General features: G+C 49.7%; 8 protein-coding genes across 8 annotated transcripts; 4 read left to right on the top strand and 4 right to left on the bottom strand.

The window, feature by feature from the left end:
• Positions 1 to 78: 78 nt before the first annotated feature.
• BDV38DRAFT_258108 (mitochondrial 37S ribosomal protein mS47) lies at positions 79 to 1893 on the top strand. Its single transcript, XM_032055691.1, has 3 exons — positions 79 to 287; positions 349 to 510; positions 567 to 1893. The coding sequence occupies exons 1-3, from the start codon at positions 168 to 170 to the stop codon at positions 1767 to 1769; spliced, it is 1485 nt and encodes a 494-aa protein (XP_031909525.1). The 5' UTR covers positions 79 to 167; the 3' UTR covers positions 1770 to 1893.
• A 343-nt stretch (positions 1894 to 2236) lies between these two features.
• BDV38DRAFT_184453 (putative iron-regulated transporter) lies at positions 2237 to 2852 on the top strand. The gene has a single exon (XM_032052144.1). It carries the CDS (start codon positions 2379 to 2381, stop codon positions 2724 to 2726), a length of 348 nt encoding a protein of 115 aa, XP_031909524.1. The 5' UTR covers positions 2237 to 2378; the 3' UTR covers positions 2727 to 2852.
• A 769-nt stretch (positions 2853 to 3621) lies between these two features.
• BDV38DRAFT_274298 (uncharacterized protein) lies at positions 3622 to 6279 on the top strand (the record flags this gene model as incomplete). Its single annotated transcript, XM_032057820.1, has 6 exons — positions 3622 to 3819; positions 3868 to 4044; positions 4471 to 5214; positions 5347 to 5442; positions 5489 to 6155; positions 6257 to 6279. 6 exons carry the CDS (start codon positions 3622 to 3624, stop codon positions 6277 to 6279), a joined length of 1905 nt encoding a protein of 634 aa, XP_031909523.1.
• A 198-nt stretch (positions 6280 to 6477) lies between these two features.
• BDV38DRAFT_184443 (arylsulfatase) lies at positions 6478 to 8457 on the bottom strand. The gene is made up of 2 exons (XM_032052143.1): positions 8255 to 8457; positions 6478 to 8193 (listed from the first exon to the last, which is right to left on the bottom strand). Exons 1-2 carry the CDS (start codon positions 8410 to 8412, stop codon positions 6525 to 6527), a joined length of 1827 nt encoding a protein of 608 aa, XP_031909522.1. The 5' UTR covers positions 8413 to 8457; the 3' UTR covers positions 6478 to 6524.
• Positions 8458 to 8509: 52 nt separating this feature from the next.
• BDV38DRAFT_258100 (sugar porter family MFS transporter) lies at positions 8510 to 10617 on the top strand. Its single transcript, XM_032055690.1, has 3 exons — positions 8510 to 8764; positions 8847 to 9024; positions 9073 to 10617. Exons 2-3 carry the CDS (start codon positions 8868 to 8870, stop codon positions 10551 to 10553), a joined length of 1638 nt encoding a protein of 545 aa, XP_031909521.1. The 5' UTR covers positions 8510 to 8764; positions 8847 to 8867; the 3' UTR covers positions 10554 to 10617.
• Positions 10618 to 11795: 1178 nt separating this feature from the next.
• Positions 11796 to 12779, bottom strand: BDV38DRAFT_258098 (uncharacterized protein). The gene has a single exon (XM_032055689.1). It carries the CDS (start codon positions 12580 to 12582, stop codon positions 12391 to 12393), a length of 192 nt encoding a protein of 63 aa, XP_031909520.1. The 5' UTR covers positions 12583 to 12779; the 3' UTR covers positions 11796 to 12390.
• A 6-nt stretch (positions 12780 to 12785) lies between these two features.
• On the bottom strand, positions 12786 to 14257 carry atfB (bZIP transcription factor atfB). Its single transcript, XM_032052142.1, has one exon. The coding sequence runs from the start codon at positions 13790 to 13792 to the stop codon at positions 12836 to 12838; it is 957 nt and encodes a 318-aa protein (XP_031909519.1). The 5' UTR covers positions 13793 to 14257; the 3' UTR covers positions 12786 to 12835.
• Positions 14258 to 17632: 3375 nt separating this feature from the next.
• Positions 17633 to 19936, bottom strand: BDV38DRAFT_274293 (uncharacterized protein; the record flags this gene model as incomplete). Its single annotated transcript, XM_032057819.1, has 2 exons — positions 17633 to 18435; positions 18883 to 19936. The coding sequence occupies 2 exons, from the start codon at positions 19934 to 19936 to the stop codon at positions 17633 to 17635; spliced, it is 1857 nt and encodes a 618-aa protein (XP_031909518.1).
• Positions 19937 to 20022: the final 86 nt, after the last annotated feature.

The raw sequence follows: 20022 nt of genomic DNA, 5'->3' as shown, positions 1-20022 counted from the left end.
CTCGGCTGCTCCAGTCGGCGAGGAAAATCGTCCGCCGCGAAAAACTCCGAGGTCAAGCGAAGCGGAGATCGTCTTTAACCGTGAGCTTCTCTGATACTACTAATACACCCCCTCTCTTCGCCATTTTTCTGTTTCCCCTTCGTTTCCGACAGGCTAAGGTCTGCCTAATGTTGCTCCGACACAATATCTCCCGGTTATCAACACCGTCGAGCTGGATCTCGCGGGTTTCACCAGCAACCATGCCTCTCCGCGCCAAAGTGACAAACCCAGCTTTCAAAGCTGCCACAGTATGGATCTGAACCTTCCTTTATTGCTTAATACATCGATTGCTAACGATTGTCACGATAGATGTCGACTTCAACGAACCTTCCCAAAGAGTTGCCCGGCGATGAGCCCGATGATGTTTTGTTCAACTCTTTGTACGGAGTGCGCTTGGTCGAGCTTAACCGCCCTAAGAAGCTCAATTCCCTCAACGGTTCAATGGCTCGGAAGATCCTCCCTCGGCTGAAGGTTAGCTACATTGGCGAAAGGGTATACAAATGTTATGGTTGCTAAGCGTTGAATAGGAGTGGGAAAAGTCCCAGCTGGCAAATGTTGTCATGGTTGCTGGCGCAGGCTCAAAGGCTCTCTGCGCTGGCGGAGACGTTGCTGCACTTGCTCTGCAGAATGAACAAGGCCCCGAGGGACAGCAGAAATCAACCGACTTCTTCGGTCTGGAATACCAGCTCGATCACACCATCGCAACCTACTCTAAGCCCTTCATCTCCGTCATGGACGGTATCACCATGGGAGGTGGTGTCGGTCTCAGTGTTCACGCCCCCTTCCGTATCGCAACTGAACGCACTGTCTTCGCCATGCCCGAGACCACCATCGGATTCTTCCCGGATGTTGGCGGCTCTTTCTTCCTGCCCCGTCTTGACGGCGAAATCGGAACCTACCTCGCCCTCACTTCGGAGCGTCTGACCGGCGTCCAGGCTCTCTATGCCGGTATTGCCACACACTACTTCCACTCCAGCGTGCTGAGCAACCTCACCAACCGTCTGGCCGAGCTGGTCTTCCAGGATCAGGCTACTGTCAAAGAACGTATGGACTTGGTGAACAACACTATGGCTGAATTCTCCACCGGTCTCCCGTCGCTGGCGGAGGAGCCAATGCTTCTTGCTGGTGGCCTGCGCAGCGCCATTGACCGATGCTTCAAGTACAACACCGTGGAAGAAATCTTCCAGGCGCTGGAGAAGGAAACAGAGCAGAAGGAATGGGCGCAAAAGACCCTGGAGACTCTATCCATTCGCTCCCCCACCTCGCTCAGGGTCACCCTGCGCCAGATGCGTCTGGGTAAGAAGTGGTCCATCTCCGAGACCTTCCAGCGTGAACATCATATCGCCGGCAAGTTCATGAAGCATCCAGATTTCGTTGAGGGTGTCAAGGCCCGTCTCATGTCGAAGCCTCCCCGCCAGGCCTCCTGGCAGCCCGCTACCCTCCAGGAAGTCTCCCAGGCGGATGTGGATGCTTTCTTTGAGATCCCCAAGGAGGAGTCTCGCCTGCCACTCCTCAGTGAGACCACTTACAGTGAATATCCTCACGCCCACTATGGCCTTCCCACAGAGAACGACATTGCCAAGTTTGTGCGCGATAACACAGAGACCCAGCAGCAGACGGTCAACGACTTTGTTCAGAAATGGGGCAACAAGGAGGGTGTCCGGGAGAAGGTTGCGGAGGTGTTGGCCAGACGGACTGTTCAGACTCCCGAGGGTCTGCGCTGGGAATAGATAACGGAAGAAAAGTAGTAAACGGCGATTTTTCAATTCCTCTGTACTTTTGATTGTCAGGTTTTTACAATGGGTATAATTTTATTGATATGTATTTCATAAATCTACAGGAGCTAGACGGTACAAATCAGATCTGTCTTTGAGCGTACATTCATTGACCCTTGAATTCCATCCATAGTAATTGATCCGTGCGGGATGTGTGTACTCCGTAGGTAAGAATGACAACTAGAAGTATCTCATGGTATTAAAGCAGGGGCTATATAGATCATATATACCTGTATATACCGAAGGACCAAGAGTGTATCGGTTGACTATTGTTGGGTGAGAAAGATGGTTCATAATCTAATCAGATAACGAATTGATTTATGGCTAATTATCGGTAAATTAAATTAAATGCGCTTCGGTCCGGGATTCACATCGTCATTCCACCGCTCGTTCGGTGTATTTCATCTTCCAACAACCATCGCCATAGACTCTGTGACTCAAGCTCTAGATGTAGCGAGTCAAGAATAAGTTAGAAGAAAAAAAAAAGAAAAAAAGGGAAGGAGGTAGAGAAAGAAAAGAAGGACCTCTCGTGAATAGATTCGCCATCTCTGAAGATACAACCTCATGTCTCGCGGGGACTCGACAGATGAGGCGGAGCCATTCCTGCCATCATCATCTTCATCCGAGTCTATCGAGACTCCAATACGTGCTTCAAAGCCAGTGCTGATCAGATTATACATCTCACATAGCTTGTCGACATGGAATTCGCGCATGTTTGAGTTCGGATCGGTCTTGTTCCTGGCCTCGATCTTCCCAGGCACTTTGCTGTACGCTTCCGTCTATGCACTGGTGCGCTCTTTATCTGCAGTACTACTATCGTCCTGCTTGGGCTCAGTGGTAGATCGGTCGAACCGATTGAAGGTGATCCGACAGTCCATTAGTATGCTCTGTCTATCCTCTATTCCGCTTTAGCTATGAGATCCCGTATTTAACCAGAGTCCAGTATGGCAACGACTTCCCGTGGCGTTATCTTGTGCGTGCTTTGCTGCGCTTCTGACCCCATTAGAGCCGTCATACATCTCTCCGCTTCTATTCGCCGTAGTCAATCTGCTTGCGTGCTTCGAAAAACTGGCATTTACAGCCAACACTGTGGCGGTGGAAAGAGATTGGGTGAGTTCCTTTCCACTCTTTAGGACAAGCTAAATATTCTAATTCTAAAAAGGCAATTATTGTATCAGATGCTTTACAAATTCCAAGACAAGGTGAGATAATCTTCTGCGGTAGCCCGTATTAGTGAACTGACGTTTAGTCAGACTTGAATGCATCCATGAGACGGATAGATCTCTTCTGCAAGCTTCTCGCTCCTGTGGTTATCTCATTAATAGATAGCTTTTCTACTCGGGTTGCGATATGGACGACCTTGGGCATAAATGCCTCATGCATTCTGGTAGAATATTTCGCAATTGCCCAGGTACCTTCCCATTACTCATTCTAACTCGGTCGCAATCACTCACGAAAAACATAGGTATATAAATCAGTGCCAGAGCTGGTCCGAAACCAGGGAACCGATGAGAATCAAAATGAAGGAGAAGAAGCAACCTCCAATGGTCAAATCGCTCAACGCAGCATAGCTCACGGCACGGTGCAGTACGCTAGAAGTACAGTTGCCCCATGGCGCGAATATGTCTCAAGTCCTCTCTTTCTGGCGTCATTTGCCCTTAGCTTACTTTATCTTACTGTCCTTTCATTTGGAACTACGATGGTCACCTATTTACTTCACACCGGATTTAACTCTCTGCAAGTTAGTGGCATGAGGATTGGTGCCGTGATCGCAGAACTGTCGGGGACATGGGCAGCTCCATTCATCATGAATAAAATCGGACCCATTCGATCTGGGTTGTGGTTCCTGAATTGGCAGTTTACCTGCTTAGCCGCTGCGGTTGCTGCCTTTGCGTTCTTCGACAACAATTCCCAACTCGTTGCGGCGAGTCTCATTGTGGGCGTTGCTCTAAGTCGAATTGGACTTTGGGGATTTGATTTATCGGTGCAGTTTCTCGTCCAGGAGGTAAGTAACGGCCCTAAAGAATCCTAGCCTCTCTGCTGACAGTTTCAGGGCGTTGATGAACATGCGCGCGCCCGCTTTTCGTCTACGGAAATGGCACTGCAGAATATCTTCGAACTATTCTCGTTTGCAACGACCATCGCCTTCCCTCTCCCGGAGCAGTTCAAGTATCCGGTGTATATCAGTTACGGGGCAATTGCAATGGCAGCAATATGCTTCGCAGCCTACGTCCGGAAGGAGAGAGGGCATTTGCTGCATACGGCCAAGTGCTTTGGAGGTGATAAATTGCGATTTTCTGGTCGGGAGTTGCCCTCTAGGGACATATGATGTGATGATAAATCACCCATAGGGTAAACACAGAACAAAAACATGGAAGATTCAATACATGAGAAGGAATTAGCAATCCTAATTTTATTCTGTTATTTTATATCTCATTTGTGTTCGTTTTTAGTATAGAAATCTATATGACCTGCCAATCACGCCCCTTGCCGAATTGCGGGGAAGTGCCGTCTATCTTTAGTCTCTTGAAACTAATCCAACCAACTTCAACTCCTACACGACATCCGTTACACCATGACTACAGAGCACCACAGCCAACTATGGAGGTGGATCCCCCGCAAGATGCTTCACAAACCCATAGCTAATGAAGACCAGGTTCCGAAAGCACGGGGAACAGGCCGATCAGGTCCCCGCCGCCGTACCGGCTGTTTGACGTGCCGCGCACGTAAAGTCCGCTGCGACGAGGCCAAACCAACCTGTGCCAATTGTACTCGACTACGGCTGCAATGCATCTACAAAACTATTGTTCCAGGAGCTACATCCCGACGAAATATCCAGAGGATTCCCCAAGTTCTTCCGCAGGCTTTCACTATCGACCCGGCCTCCACTCATGTTCCAGATCGTCTGGATGTCAACTACTTTGACACAGTTCTGCAGCCTCGTGAGCTGCGTCCTCGTCGGGCATCGCATATCTTGCCTCACCAGGTGGCAGACCATACCCTGCCCCCAACGTCGGTTTCAGTTCCTGATTTTCCGAGTTTTGATATGCTCAGCTTCATTGGGGAGATTACGTCGGATTTCGAACAGAAACATCTCGACTTGACGAATGGTGTGTCTGCATTCACTCTTACCAGTGAAGCGCTATCTCCAACGACGCCGGGGCATGTTGGAGGTAGCAACCAGATAGTGCAACAACCGACGTGGACTGTTGATACATCCGCCGAGACACTTCCTAGCCCTTCCGACAGTCAATCGGATGGGGTACAAAATGTACTCTCAGGTGATAGAAATATATGGCCTGAGACGCGGCAAACTTACGAAGAACGGCTACTGTCTCATTTTGCGGAGATAGACCCGCCGCCAACAACATTTGGGTCTATTGCCCTAGAATGGAATTATGTACGCAGCGTTATTGTCTCGCATTCAGGAGATACTAGCTGCTTGTTAAATGCATTGTATTGTTACTCCGATATACATAAGTCGATGGGAGAAGGCAAACGGTGGAGAGCGGCCCCGATGTATCATCGACAGGCGAGCTCGGAGATTCAGTCTTGTGTCACTGAGAGTATGGATGATTCGCTACTGAAGCGGGCATTGACGGCGGTTTTCCTGCTTATGCTATCAGAGGTATGTAGGTGTTTCCTAGCATGTGTATTGAGCTAAACATGTATAGATAGTATCACTGCCAGACCTAGGGGACTCTAGTACGTCCTTTCTTCATTCAGCGTACTTGCTGCTACAGCGCTTCCACCACCGAACCAAGTTATGGACCGGGTTTGGCCATTTGATAGTTTCATGGGTCTCTCTGCTGGACGTTAGAGCACTAATTGCTGGCCGTGATGGGGACCCGCTTGTTGAGCTAGGGATGCTGGATCAAATCGGCACTGCTGAGATGGATCAAAGACCAGAGGATGAGCTTCTCTCGCAACCGGGCTATCTCATACACAATGCCATTGTTGGCCCCGCATATTCCTTCCTATTCAAGGCGCAACAAGTAATCCGCCGTATTATTTGCCTCGACATGCATCACCGCAGGCGCGGGACAGTCAGCGATGAGTTCGAAGTCCTTCAGGTTGCGCACCAGATCGGTGCCGACCTAGAAGCCCTCTGGAACAGACGACCACGAGTACTAGACGTTTATGACAAGCCAGAAGAACTATATAACACCCTTCAACCAGCCGTGGCAGACGAAGTCTGCCGCACGTTTCGCCAGTATATAGCCAATTTCCTGGCCATCTTCATATATCTCCACCGAGTGGCTTTTGTGATCTACCCGCGGACAGACCGGGTGCATCGCGCGGTGGACCAGATCATCCAGCTGGCCACGGTGGAGTCTAGCAGTGAGAAACATCGCCTGTCGATCAGCTTTACCTGGCCGCTATTTGTGGCCGGGTTGGAAGGCTCACTAGAGCAACGAGGGTGGATTATACAGGAAATGCAGCGCATGGCCGACTTGCCCAGTGATCACAGCCCCGTAGCACAGCGACATCCCAATGCGAAGAAGATCCTGCAGCTACTTGAGGAGATGACAAAGCGCCAGGATGCGTCTCGAACGTGGGCAGATTCACGCCTTGTACGGCGAGAGCTCTTCGTAGACCCCTTCGTACTCATATAACGTGAAATCGTGACGTGAAGCTCAACAACTGAATCATATACAATACCCATTAATCATGACACTCGTACAGAGATATACATCAACAAATCTACAGTTAAAACTGCTTAACAACTCTCTGGAACCTAGGCGGGCTTCTCATGAACTTGTCAGGCTCATCTCTGGCCCCTTTCTTCCAATAATCATACTCCATCCATGCATTCTCTGGCATCTGCGCCTCCGTTGCCTCCAGGAAATCTCCCAAGTCTGGATTCAGCGGAATCACTCCGGTCTCAATAACATATTGGTCCCACAACTTCAGCAACTGCTTCAACCGATCGGGATGTTGGTCGGCCAAATCATGAATCTCCCCAGGATCGCCGGCGAGATTGTACAACTGCCACCGTTCGGGGCCCTTCGGCTTAGGGATATAGACGATCTTCCAGTCCCCGAAGCGCAGCGCCGCTCTCCCGCAAGTCTCCCAACCCTGGATAAACTCTTGCTCATGAATCCGAGGCGCATCACCACTCGCCCACGGGTAAAAGCTGCGACCACGCATAGAGACAACCTCACGACCCTTATACGAAGGTGCCGGGTGCGTCGCACCCGCCATCTGCAAGATAGACGGAGCTAGATCCATAACCGTCGCAAACTGATCCGTTATACTTCCATTGCGCACATGATCTCCCACAGAAACAGACGACGGGAACCGAGCTAAGAATGGCACTCGGACACCACCTTCCGTGGTAAACGCTTTGTATAATCGACTCGGCGCAGTAGCAGCCTGGGCCCAACGGGGCCCGTACCAGATGAAAGAGTTGCCATTACCGAGATTCTCGAGTGAGTTATCATAGTATTTTTGGAGATGGGGCATGACACCGCTCTGTACCATGGGGTAGGCTTCGTAGGCAGCGCCCTCAGCACCGTTGTCGGACATGAAGCAGACGAAGGTGTTGTCCAACTCGCCGATGGAAGCGAGATAATCCACTACTTTGCCTACATTGGCATCGATGCACTCCACCATTCCAGCGAAGACTTCCATGGCGGTGCAGGAGAGCTTTTTTTCTTCTGGTGTGAATTCGGACCAGGGCTTGACTTCGTCTGCGACGACGGGGTGAGCTTCTACGTCTGAGCGGATCATGCCTAGCTCTTTGAGACGCTGGAGACGTTTCTGACGAAGCGCTTCCGGACCGTCGTCGTAGACACCGCGGTAGTGGTCGATATACTCGCGAGGGGCTTGAAGGGGCCAATGTGGAGCTGTGAAGGGGAGATAGGCGAAAAAAGGACGCTCATCAGAGCGGTCGTGCCATTCACGGATGTACTGGAGCATTTTGTCGCCATATCCATCGGATGAGTACCAGCCCTCCGGCAGTTTCTTGACATACTTGTCGTCTTCCATGTGCAGGGCGATGTAACTAGCTTCCAGGAAAGTGGGTGTCTCGTCCGTGCCCTGTAGCTGGGGCTCATAAGCGTAGTGATTTGAGCAAGCAGGGAGATGGGCTAGAGAGCGATCAAAGCCGCGGTGAAATGGCGAACGCTCGGGCGTCAGGCCCAAATGCCATTTCCCTGACATGAGGGTGTGGTAACCTGCGTCACGAAGGACCTCGGGGAGTGCCACAACGCGCTCATTGAGATACCCCTCGTAGCCTGGCATGCCGCGCTGGGGAGCGGTGCTCATTGCGGAGCCTTTGGGGCCGTTCTGGCCGGAGATGTTGGTCCATTCGATGAGGTTGCCCAGGCCGGCGATGTGGTGGTCTGTGCCGGTCATGATCATGGCGCGGGTGGGACTATATCTTGGTCAACTCGGTTCTCCTAGAGGCAATATTGGTGTCAAGAGAGGGGACCCACGAGCACGCAGCCGCAGCATGGAAGTCAGTAAACCGCACACCCTGTTTCGCGATGCGATCGAGATTCGGCGTGCGGATCTCGCCGCCAAAGCAGCCTATATCCGAGAAGCCCAGGTCATCGGCGACGACAACGAGGAAGTTAGGGCGCTTGGGAGCCATGATGTCTGTTGATACTACATAGAATGTAATCTAAAGAGGAACGAGATCGCATCTCAGTCAGAAACGCAGAGCGCGCTTTATTTATTACTTCTATCTACCACTATGTATGCTGATTGTATCCGATCGTCTGTCGGCTGTCGGCTCTTGCGAAACGTCTGACCCCCAGGGGTATGGATGTTATCTGGGGTAAAAGCAAGCTGAATGGAGGGCTTGAAAGCCACCTCCAGTGAGGTCCTCAGATGGAAGGAATATCATTTCCTGGTTGATATGGCGCCATTAGGGCTGTTCGTTGCGTATCGGCTGTCGGCTGTTTGTCGCTTTTGGGCGTCATCAGCTGACGTCAGCTGCTTTCCCTTTTGGGTAGTCAGTGTACGTACTTCGCTTGTTCCTCTTTTCCTATACAAGGGGATGCATCTCATTTTTCAGGAGAAATACCGAAGGCGAAATGGAATAATATGAGGTCCTACGCACAGATCCCGCAATGGGATCATACCGATTCCACCACAGTGCAACCTGAGCTCCTATCGCGACAAGGAGTATTCCGCATATACTGGCTCACGGCCATTGTCTGTTGCGGTGGCATACTTTTCGGATATGACTCGGGCGTCATCGGTTGGTTTTAACATGGCGTGCATTCCAGATCTATCTAATCATCCACAGGGGGTGTCCTCACCTTCGACTCATTTCTCCGCGATTTTCATTGCACCCCTGAGGTCCAAACCCGCGTGAGTGCTATCGCGGTGGGCATCCAACAGGCCGGCGCCCTGGCTGGCTGTCTGGCAATATGGCCTATCACCAACCACCACGGTCGTCGACGGGCTATGATGTACTGCTCGGCCATCTTCTGTCTGGGAGTCATCTTTGAGGTCATCAACTCGCACTCTCTGCCAGTCTTCTACCTTGGCCGTGTCATTTGCGGACTCGGGATCGGGGGATCCGCTACGGTGATCCCCATCTACCTCTCTGAAATGAGCCCTACGGACATGCGCGCCCGCTTAGGTAGTTGCTACCAGTTCACGTTCACCGTAGGCATCCTCGTCTCGTACTGGATCGACTATGGAATCCAATTCCGCCCCCCTACCGCCGCCCAGTGGCAAATCCCACTAGCCCTACAGCTCGTCCCCGGCGCCCTAATGGGCCTTGGCATGCTAAATCTTGACGAAAGCGTTCGCTGGCTCCTCAGCCAAGGAGACTCTCACCGCGCCTGGACCAGTCTAACCTGGATCCGAGCATCCTCCGGGCCCGCCGTCGCGGCCGAATTCGCCCAAATCAAAGAGGGTATCGAAGCCGACCGCCACGCCACTGCAGACTTCCATGTACGCGAACTAATGGAAAAACCCAATGCGCGTCGTTTCCTGCTAGGAATCAGCCTCTTCCTCGCGCAGCAATCCACCGGTGCCACGGCAATGGCCTACTTCGGCCCGCAGTTCTTCTCTCTGTTGGTGGGGGGCGGTGGCACAAACCATTCCCTCACATTACTCTTAACGGGGATATTCGGCGCCCTGAAAGTAATCAGCTGTCTTGCGTTCATAATCTGGATCGCCGAACGTTTCGGCCGAAGACCCCTGCTTATCCTCGGCGCTCTGGCCATGTCCCTCTGCATGGTCTCCACTGCCTTTGTCGTCAGATCTGACCCATCCCCTACCCCAACCCACACAACCGGCAATGGCGTCAAGTCCACAGGAATATTAACAATCGCCCTAATCTACCTAGACATCATAGCCTACAACTTCTCCTGGGGTCCCCTCCCGTGGCCCTGCACGGCGGAGCTCTTCAACACCCGCATCCGCGAACCGGGCGTTGCCGCCGGCGTCGCGGCCCAATGGCTCGGTAATTTCGTTTGGTCGGCAAGTACGCCGTATATCCTGGGGGGAATAGGATGGGCAACGTTTTTGTTATTTGGGGCGCTTGATTTAGTCATTGCAGGGTTTGTGTGGGGTTGTTTGCCTGAGACCGGGGGGAGGAGTTTGGAGGAGATTGAGGCGTTGTTTGAGCAGACTGTACCAGATGAGGAAGCTGAGGCTTGTTTGGGGAAGGGAAGTGATGATGGGTCTTCTTCTCTTTCTCTTTCTCTTTCCTCTTCTTCCTCTAGACATGGGAATAGAGAGGGTGGTGAGAGGTACGGGTCTATCGGAGAATGATTCCACAGTATACAATACGCATTAGATCACCGATACTGAATATCAATTTAAACATCGTCATCTTGCATTAGCATCTAACAATAGTACTATCTAAAAAGACCCAAAACTAGACCTCCATAACCCATCAGATCCACCAGAATCTAGACCCATCCAAACCAAAAAGATCCACGCACCAATGAAACCCCTCAATTCCTAACCCCAACGCCACCAAGATAAACAAAACACACAAACAGAAGAAAAAAAACCCAAAAATCAGCCCATCTCGCCTATTCATGATCTACAATGAATCAATCAATGGCAGCAGAATTCTAGCTCAGCTCAGCCCCAACTACGGAGTACGTAAACGGTAAACCAAGCCCCTACTGAATCAAAAGAGAAGCCCCACACCAAACACCGCCAAATCCCGCTCGTAACCTATGAAGTCATAGAGATCCTGATTGATAATGTGTACCTACCTAGAATGATAATAGGTGACGTGACGTAGTTGCTAATTCTCTGGACGTAAGATCTCTTCCAGATCGGAGTACCATAAGGAGTAGTACATGCGTGTTGACATAGTGGAGTTACAATGGGAATAACGATCTACAGAGGATATCCGCATGCATGTCAAAGTAAGTAAGACAGAGACTATACTATCCTATACTAGTTAGACAGTGGGATCTCGGACCAATGGATACATACCCACCTGGATCAATTCTCCGGTGAGATTAGCCCTATCTCTCTTATCTTTCTATCTACCTCGAAAAAAAGTATCTATGCATCTGTCTATCTGTACAATAGCTAGTCAACTACAGGCTACTACCGAAGTAAGACTCATTATGGGTCTTTCCACTACACAGGAGATACTCTTCCATCCTATAATGATGATCTTACCGAGTAAATAGTATATTGTATTTGTTATATCCTACCACCTCTATTTAGTGATAAACTACTGCTGCTAAGAATGGAATGGCTACTATGCCATAACTCATAGCATTGAGAGTTGAGAATTATGCCATTCATTGATTGACACTCTTATTTCCATATCTATTCCTATATCTATTGTTTCTCTGATAATAGAAGGAGTATACTGCATGGAAAATACTAAAAGGGAATCATAGATATTCCTTACCTACTACATCTCTATGCCTATACTATATACTATACATAGTAACATTTATACTCAAGACTCATCCCCAACACACCAACCACCATGGGCACAATAATTTCCCCCCCCCACCCAAAAAAAAACCCCCAAACCACCCCCTCTCCCCCCAGCAGTAACTAATACCTAATACCTAGGACATACTAAGTACCTATAAAATTTTCAGTAAAACCAAGTCAACCCTAATTTTGCCCTTTGTCATCTGCCCTTTGGAAAAGGAAAAGCTTGATGTGACTAACTGACGTAAAAATTGACGTTATGCAACTCACTAGAACAGGGACGCCTAACTTTACAGAGTACCTTCGATAACGCGAAAAAGAGAAGCGGATAAAGACCGCTTGATAGGAGGAAAGATATCCGCCAATGGAACAAAAAAAAAAAAGGGAAAGTTTAGCAAATGTTCATGGTACAGTTCAGCCCTCTCAGGGATTTAATTTTATTTCAACGATGGTTCACGGGTCACCAGTTACAGGCATCCGGAGATAGAATCCGTTCCTGCCCCTAATTGCCATCATCAAAAGGATTTGCAGGTCTGATGTAATATGTGGCCCGATCGATCATAGCCTGGGGGAAAAGTCTATGCAGATCCAGAGCTTATTATTATTTGTGGCGAGGGAAATGCTTTACTCTAAGTATGGCACGGTCTACGAAAGATCATGCAATTTGCCAGGCATTTTCCATTTTTGCTACACCTTAAGGTATTATTACACCTGATCGTAATATCAATGCCCCTCGAGGCCAACGAGTGACCAACCAGATGCCCCAGAGCAATGCAAGGCCGGTACATCGACCTCCAACATCTATTAATACAGCCAGCCAGTAATAAGCAACTCCCCTAGAGTAATCCACCCAGGCCCTGAATCGTAAGAACCGCCTGTATCCCATTAAAACTCCAAACGCCAGAGCTCATCGTAAGTAAAGCAGCAAACTCGGTCAGACTCGTAACATTTGGGACATCTCATTTCGTGTGTGGGAACCGGGCATTATGCAAGTCGCTTTTATCGGACAACATTACCGAGATGCAGGGAGAAAAGAGCGATATAGTAAGCAATATCGAAAAAAAAAAAAAAAAAAAAAGAAAAAAGAAAAAGTAGGGAAACAAAAAAAAAGGGAAAATAAGGCTTAGTGACGTGACCCGTTAAACATTGATCAACTCATCGAAACTGTCATCTGTGGAGAATGCGTAGGACGACTCGGTCATAATGGACTGCTCTGAGTCTCGTCGCTGATCCAACGGCGATCCTATTTCCGAGGGCAGCTGCATGGGACCGTCAAATCCGAATGACAGCCCGTGAGGAGTGGACGCCGTGTTCTGTTCAGGGGATCGCATGGGAGAAACCAGGTCGCGGTTGGGGGTGTCCTTGGAGGTGATCATCCGGACCATCTGAGCGAGATGGAGCTTGATGGCCTCATCCCCACATTGCGCATGCCGTAGCATCTCGTTCTTGAGGTTGAGCACTTCGCAGCGCAGGTGCTCGATCTCGGTCTCAAGCTCGCCTTTCCTGCTGGATACCTCGCGGAACCGGGTCTCCAGGAGCTTCGTGTGCTCCTTTTTCTTCTGTCGACACTTGCTGGCCGCCAACCGGTTCCGTTCCAGGAACTTTTCCCGCTTCTCACGCTCTTGCTGTTGCTCCCCCTGATCGACGGCCGAAGCTTTGCGACGTCGGGTACTGACGCTGTAACCATCTAGCTGCGATTGTTCACTGAGACTGCTGCGGTGTTTCGGGGGGGTAAACTCGGGCGGTGAGCTGTTGAAGGCATATTGTGCCAAAGGGTACATCTCCCCCATAGGGGGCTGCAGTTTCTTGTCATCAAAGGGAGGCGGCGTGGGTTGTCCGTTGCGGACGTGAGTATTCCTAAGGCCCCTCTCCATGTTGGGGTTGCAAAAAGCCTGTTGGTCCATCTTGCCTTGCCACGAGGCCATGGACGGCGCGATGGTGTCAAAACCCCAGATCGGTTCTTCTTCTGGGAGCGAGAAAGCCATCAAGTCGGGCTGTGAGAAAGCGCCTGCCGTGGTGAAGGTAGCTGGGCCGGCACAGGAGGGATCTGCCATCGCTGCTGGATCGCGGCTATAAAGGGTTTGTTCCACCGACATAACTGGTATTTGGCGGTGGGACGAAGAGACGAAGAATACAGATGAACGCCCAAAGGATGGTTGTTGATGTTGATTGGGGAGCGAGAGTTAAGAGGAGCCAGATGACGACAAATATATGTCAGACCTTAGGAATCAGGCAGAGAGAAGGCACAGAAGAGAGAGATTCTCCGACAAGGGACGGGGTAGAGATAGAGAGAGATAGAGAGAGAGATATCGTAGTAAGAATTAGATATGAGAGGGTTCCAGCGAGAGTGTTAAGACCCTCTTCGCCGGCGAGCAGAGGAGTCGTATGATCGAATATCAGGAAAATAGCAGGTGGGAAGTGGTTCAGGTGGTGGCTGAAGGTCTTTGGTAGCGGAGAGGGGAAATGAGTATGTTTTTAAGGCAGGTGCGGGTGGCCGACAGGCAGTGTTACCACGGTTGACACTACGGGAATGGGCAAAAGGCCGAGACGTAGTAGTCTTCTCCCAACAAAGCGAGGGAATAGAAGAAGAAGAAGATGATGATGATTAAAAAGAAGAAAAGACGACGTTGTTCAATCAGAGCGGACGGTAGGAAAATAAATCCGTAGATGAAGAGCCCTCTTTCCAAGGCCGGGTATCAAGGCAGAGGGGACCCACTGGAGCGATAGAAGATTCTCTCTGGAATCGGACCATGTGTCCAGACCTTCCAAGGACGAGAAGGTTAAGGAAGTGCAGAAAGCTTCGAGGCAAGTGGGCCAGCCTGGGTGGAAGTGCAACCGCAACCCTGTGGAACGGATGACGTTGCGAGAAGACACACCCTGGTCAGTGACTCCGTTCAGACTGTGTCCGTCAACGAGATATTCACCACAAGCCAAGGTGTGTTAAAAAAAAAAAAAAAGGTTGGGCGATTCAATTGGAGGGGTTTGTGATACGAGATGGGGAGGAGGAGGCAAAACAGCAATGAAGAATTATGGAGGAATCATGGAAGGAAGAAAAACCAGGTGGATAATGAGGTCCCTATATGGGGAAACACCAAGACGGGCCATGATGGAGGACAGATAAACAAACTGAATTTCTGGAAGGGTTGGATTAATTGAATTGAATTGAATTGAAAGTGAACTGGACTTCCCACATGGAAGAGTTTGAGAAAAGTGGTCAGTCATGTTTGTTTGTTTGATTGACTTGATGTTGTTTTTCTTGTGGAGTCCAAACCCATGATTGGCCGCGGATCACGAGTTGGGGTTGATGACATTCGATGTCCTCAACCTTCTTCTCTTCCCTCCAAGGTCGACTTCAGCTCCTCCCGAACTCTCCGTCCCAGCGATTAAGCAACCTGTCAAACCACTCCCGACAATCCTGATTGGTTAGGCTTCTCATCCCGGACCAGGTCCACGGGGAGGAAAAAGCGCCAATGGGGATTTCCTGGTGGGGTTGTCGTTGACATCATGGATGGCCGAGTGGAGAGCTTGTTCGATACCCTTTCATGAATGAACGAGAAGTTGCTAAAATTTCGAAGATCCTCCGAATGCAATCGAAATTCAAAAGTACTCCCCTCCATCGCCAGGGGATGAAATCATCGAGTGTCCGTTCGACTCGTTCATTGACGACCTGGCAAACTTAATAGACAGGGAAGAAGACCATAGCACCCCGACTGACGGTTGGAACTTCAACTGTGATCGACGATAATCAAACAATAATAATAATAATATTATTACTATATCAAGAATGTGATATCGACTTATGGAGTACATGGAGATAATCGGGGATCGCCGCCCGCTGGGTGGCCAGAGAGCAATCGTGTATCATGATCTCCAAGTCCAAACAAGCACTCCCCAATCAACATGAGGAGAAAAGAGGAGTCAACGTAGAGAAAAGTAGAAATAGAGAAATAATAATAATGTTCATGAAACTTATTATATTCATTGATTACGTTACAAGTCGAAAAAAGTACATTAACTCATGGGTCTTCATTATACGAGTCAGTTACACTCTAAAGCTTTTACTGTACCACTGGAGTCGGACAGCTGGTAACCACTCTCAACGAAACGGAGTTGGTTGTATGGGAGATCAATAGGCCCTTTCATCCTATCTGTAGTCTATCTACCTGCCTGAATTGGTAATTTGGACTGTTATGGATTCTTTCAACAATCCCCGACAAAGGTAAATGGGGTCGGATATGGCAACAGGAGGTATCCGACATGAGATCGATCAATGTGGAGACACATGAGAAAAAGTCTGTACCTTACAGTGAACCTCAGACCACGGAGACTTTTTGTCAATGTACTGAGAGAGGAAGGACCTTTGTGGGATCCCCAGCCGGTTCACGGCTCAGAAAGGGTGCCAACCAAGGTTGAACCAATTCTGTCAGCGTTCAAGTTGGCCAGAGCTCCCTGGCTTCTCTCCCGTCCGTCCAAGAGGTGGGCAGGAAAACCATGGGTCCAACCAGCGAGAAAACAAAATACTGCACACTGAAACCCAGGGTGCAAACGTCACCTTCTCGCCAAGAGTGAAACCCTTTTGGTTCCACAGCACAGATGCTCTTTGTCTTGGAAAGAGGAGACCATCTAGTTGGCGGACTGCGCTTCCCTGATGGAGTCTTCCGCATTCATCTCTGATATACCTGGTCGATAGCGGATAGCTGATACATCCTAAAGAATCTCTCCTCTTCTGTTGTATCCGCACAGGGAAGATTAGAAAAGCAGGTTAGATCGGTATCAGGATGGAGAGAGCTGGAGGTGGAGCTGGTTGGTGCCAAGTGAGATGTATGTACTGTACAGATGTAAGTATGTTACAGGGCATACATATACATACCGTCGTATCCGATTTATCCGTAATTCAATAACCTTTGCCTCAGGACGACCAGAATTGGATTTTGGAGAAGGAAAAATGAAAAATAAAAATAACTATAAAATAAATTATAAAATAAATTAAAAAATAAAAGTCAAAAGTAAAAATAAAAATAGAGGGAAAAAAGAGAGAGAGAGAGAGAAAGACGAAAACCGGATTCAAACAGCAAGGATCTGTAACTTCATTTATTTTGACTCTGCGTCGTAGACCATCGATGTGTGTACGTACGTACTGTACTAAGAGTACTTCTGTATCGAGGGAGATGATATGATATGAGATGCAGAGAGAAAAGTACACTGACTCTTGCTCCAAGTCATTACGAAAACAAGAATGGAAGGATGGAGAACAGAGCGAACTAGTTGTTCCGGATCAGAGGGCCGACGATTCAACGTTGACGGATCGACAGAGCTTACTTGCCTACTCCGCATAAAATGGACCCTCATTTGAATGAGATTGATTGATTGTACTCCGTACTCTGTGTTATCTGCCGACCGAGAGACGCCCGGCCACTCCACCAAGTAACGAACTGCCTTTAGCCAACGTCCCTTACCAATAACAGGTTCCAAGCGGTGCGGTTCCCTCCTTCCGATGCCTCATTGGAGACAAACCGGATATAATCGTTTGGCCTGGACGGCCTAGATTGTGTCAACCACGCCGCATCCTGCATTGGCCATGCTCGCCCGATTCCCCCCCATGAGCCCAGAACCTAATTATCGCTGCTGATAATTATCCGATTGGTGAACCTTGACTCCCGTCGGACGATGATCGTTAATCACTAACACAGCCCCTCAATGTCTTTTTGGTAAAGATACATTCCTTGTGTTATGATTTGCCTACAGGGGGGATACACCAAAAGTTTATAATAGACGAAGAGTAATATTTATTTATTTAATTTTTTTTTCCGTCTTAGAAGAGAAGAAATGGAAGGGGGGCTTGTGACCTTTGGCCCGAAGAAGGTCAAACAAGGACGATGAGATTTCTTTAAGAATTTTCTGAGGATTATCCTGATGAATTTCTTGTCTTGAACTCGTCACCCGCCAATGTGACATTCGGCGTCGGCCAACGACTGCTCCCAACTGAATAACCGGAAGAACGACCCCCGCCGCGCGGCCGATCCTTGATTCTGCCAGATTCGCAACTGTCGATTGATGCTGCACCAACTGCTGATCAACATCGTCATCACCCGCTGATTTTCAATCTCCCGCTCGATGGCCCGGAATGTGTCCTGCCCACCGTTATCCCCATCTGGGGTCAAGAGTGGACCAAGAACATAGCCGAGGCGCTCCAAACTCAACAATTCCAAGGTGAGACCACTTCGGCCAACGTCGCCCCCGAGTTTACCAACTTCACTCGCGCGCTCGGTCTCGTATAGTAGCATCGCACAGAGCCCGAAAAAAGCGCAGATGAGATTCAACTGCATTGGCGTGGTGAGCGCCAGGACCGCGAGACCGATTGCTTGCATCTTCGCGTGGCCTGGGGGAGAGAGACCACCGCCATAGCCGCCATTGCACCCATTGCTCTCCGCGATACGCCCGTAGCAAATGCTGACGAGTATCCGGTACAAGCGCGCCGACCCCAGGATTCCGCCAGGCAGTCCGGCCAGTAGAGCCTTGAACGCCCAGCCAACACTGAGAACCTGTGAAGAGAGTTTAGGGGAAGCGCCATGGCCGAGAATTTTGATCAATTCTACGGGCATTTCTCCACGCCGGACAGTCACCTCAATCCTATCATGCACATTTTCAGCGGACAACACCTGTTTCGCAAAGTAATCGTAGATTCGGGCGGCCATCTTCATGTCACCCGCGTTACAGAACACTTCTGGTGTGGATAACGCTGGTTATTGCGTTAGTAAGTAGACTCCAGAACCACGGCCTGTAGTATATGAATAGGAGATGCCTACCAAAGCATTTCAAATAGGAAATAGTCGCGGCGAAACATGTTGGCAGCCTGAGGGTAGCCGGTGCAAACTCCACTGGAAGGCTCAGAAAGCTATGTCCCCCTAGCCGAGCTAGGCTCTCCAAAGACCTGCCTTTCAGTGCAGACAATTCGCAGGACCGAGAAGAAAAATTGGCAAATGTTTTCATCCGACGCAGCGCTCGTGCATGGGTCACGGCGGGCTGAACTCTCATATGTAGGGTTGACCGCATTACCCGAATCCGACCAATGACCCTATCGCGGCGTCGTGGGGGCTCGTTGTCTTCGATCAGGTTGGGGTTATCGACTGTAGCTCCATGAGAAAAGGTTTATCACATCAAGTGGGCACTCCAAGGGAAAATCTACCTTGGAAAACCGGGCTAAGGCCTTTGCCCGGGTCATATTTGTCCAACTCCAGTGGGTCTAGATGTATTTGAGCGGCAAGCTCATTAAAGGCGACAGCGGCTGTGTGTCGATCGATATGAAACGACCAAGTGCTGCCTCTCGATACGGTTCGAGACGAACTGATGAGTGATAGGTTTTCAGGGTCGCAAAAAGGTTCTTGATTGAAGGGATTTCCGCTCTTTGCAAGCATTCCGGCCATGTAAGCGATCTCGGGATTCATGTCGCCATAATACGAGCTAGCCTGTATCGCGGAGCTGGTAGTGGTCGCCGATGGCTCCAAGAGGGGGTAGCAGCTTGATGCTCGACGACAGGGCTCCACAAACTCATCGAACAGGTTCTGACGCATATTTTCCTTATGGAAGAGGGCAATGGGCGTTAAGGTGCGTTTTGACGGGTGGTGAGACACAGTCACGCTTGTATATTCAGACTTGTGAGAGTGTGTTGTTCTGTCGCTAGCCTTTCTATCCTCAAAAGGCCCTATTTGTTTCCTGTGGTCTTGGAGTAGCCTCTGCCCATTTGCGCTTCGATGGCCTCCAGTATTGTCGCCCACGGTACACATATGGTCGCAGCAATCAAAATTCCCAGCAGCATACTTACCATGGAATCCGGGAGCACTAAATTGAGATTTCGGGCGTCGAGGCTTGCGGGAACGAAGGAGGGTCACGAAGCGTCCAGAGCCTTTGACCAAATGCGGAGAATTGGCACGCGAGTCCAAGGATGTTATTTTGGTGTTATTAGCGCCTATGTTACACAAGAAATCTTTCAGAAAAGGCCCTTGCTCATGCTGCGCCTGTGGGTTGTTCTGAAATAATGGATTAGAGTGAATTTCTCTGGACTGCTCGGCGCAGGCGGGATTTGATCCCGTTCCAATCGACGCATCATGGCCCATATCACTTGGTAAACCTCCATATTGACGGTGTCGAACATCGCTTAACTTCGCATGACCTGCACGAGTCCATTTTCGTGCGCTGCTTTCGGTTGTGGTTGATTTGGAAAAGAGGCCGAAGAGCCCCATTCTACCCCAGATATATCAAGAGTGAGAGGCGCAGCGTGTAATAAGCGAAATCGTAGACCACGCCCGTTGGTAAAATGAAAGTAGGA

Source organism: Aspergillus pseudotamarii (assembly GCF_009193445.1).
Source record: "Aspergillus pseudotamarii strain CBS 117625 unplaced genomic scaffold BDV38scaffold_66, whole genome shotgun sequence".
Taxonomy (NCBI): domain Eukaryota; kingdom Fungi; phylum Ascomycota; class Eurotiomycetes; order Eurotiales; family Aspergillaceae; genus Aspergillus; species Aspergillus pseudotamarii.
This window is presented reverse-complemented; position numbering and strand designations above follow the sequence as displayed.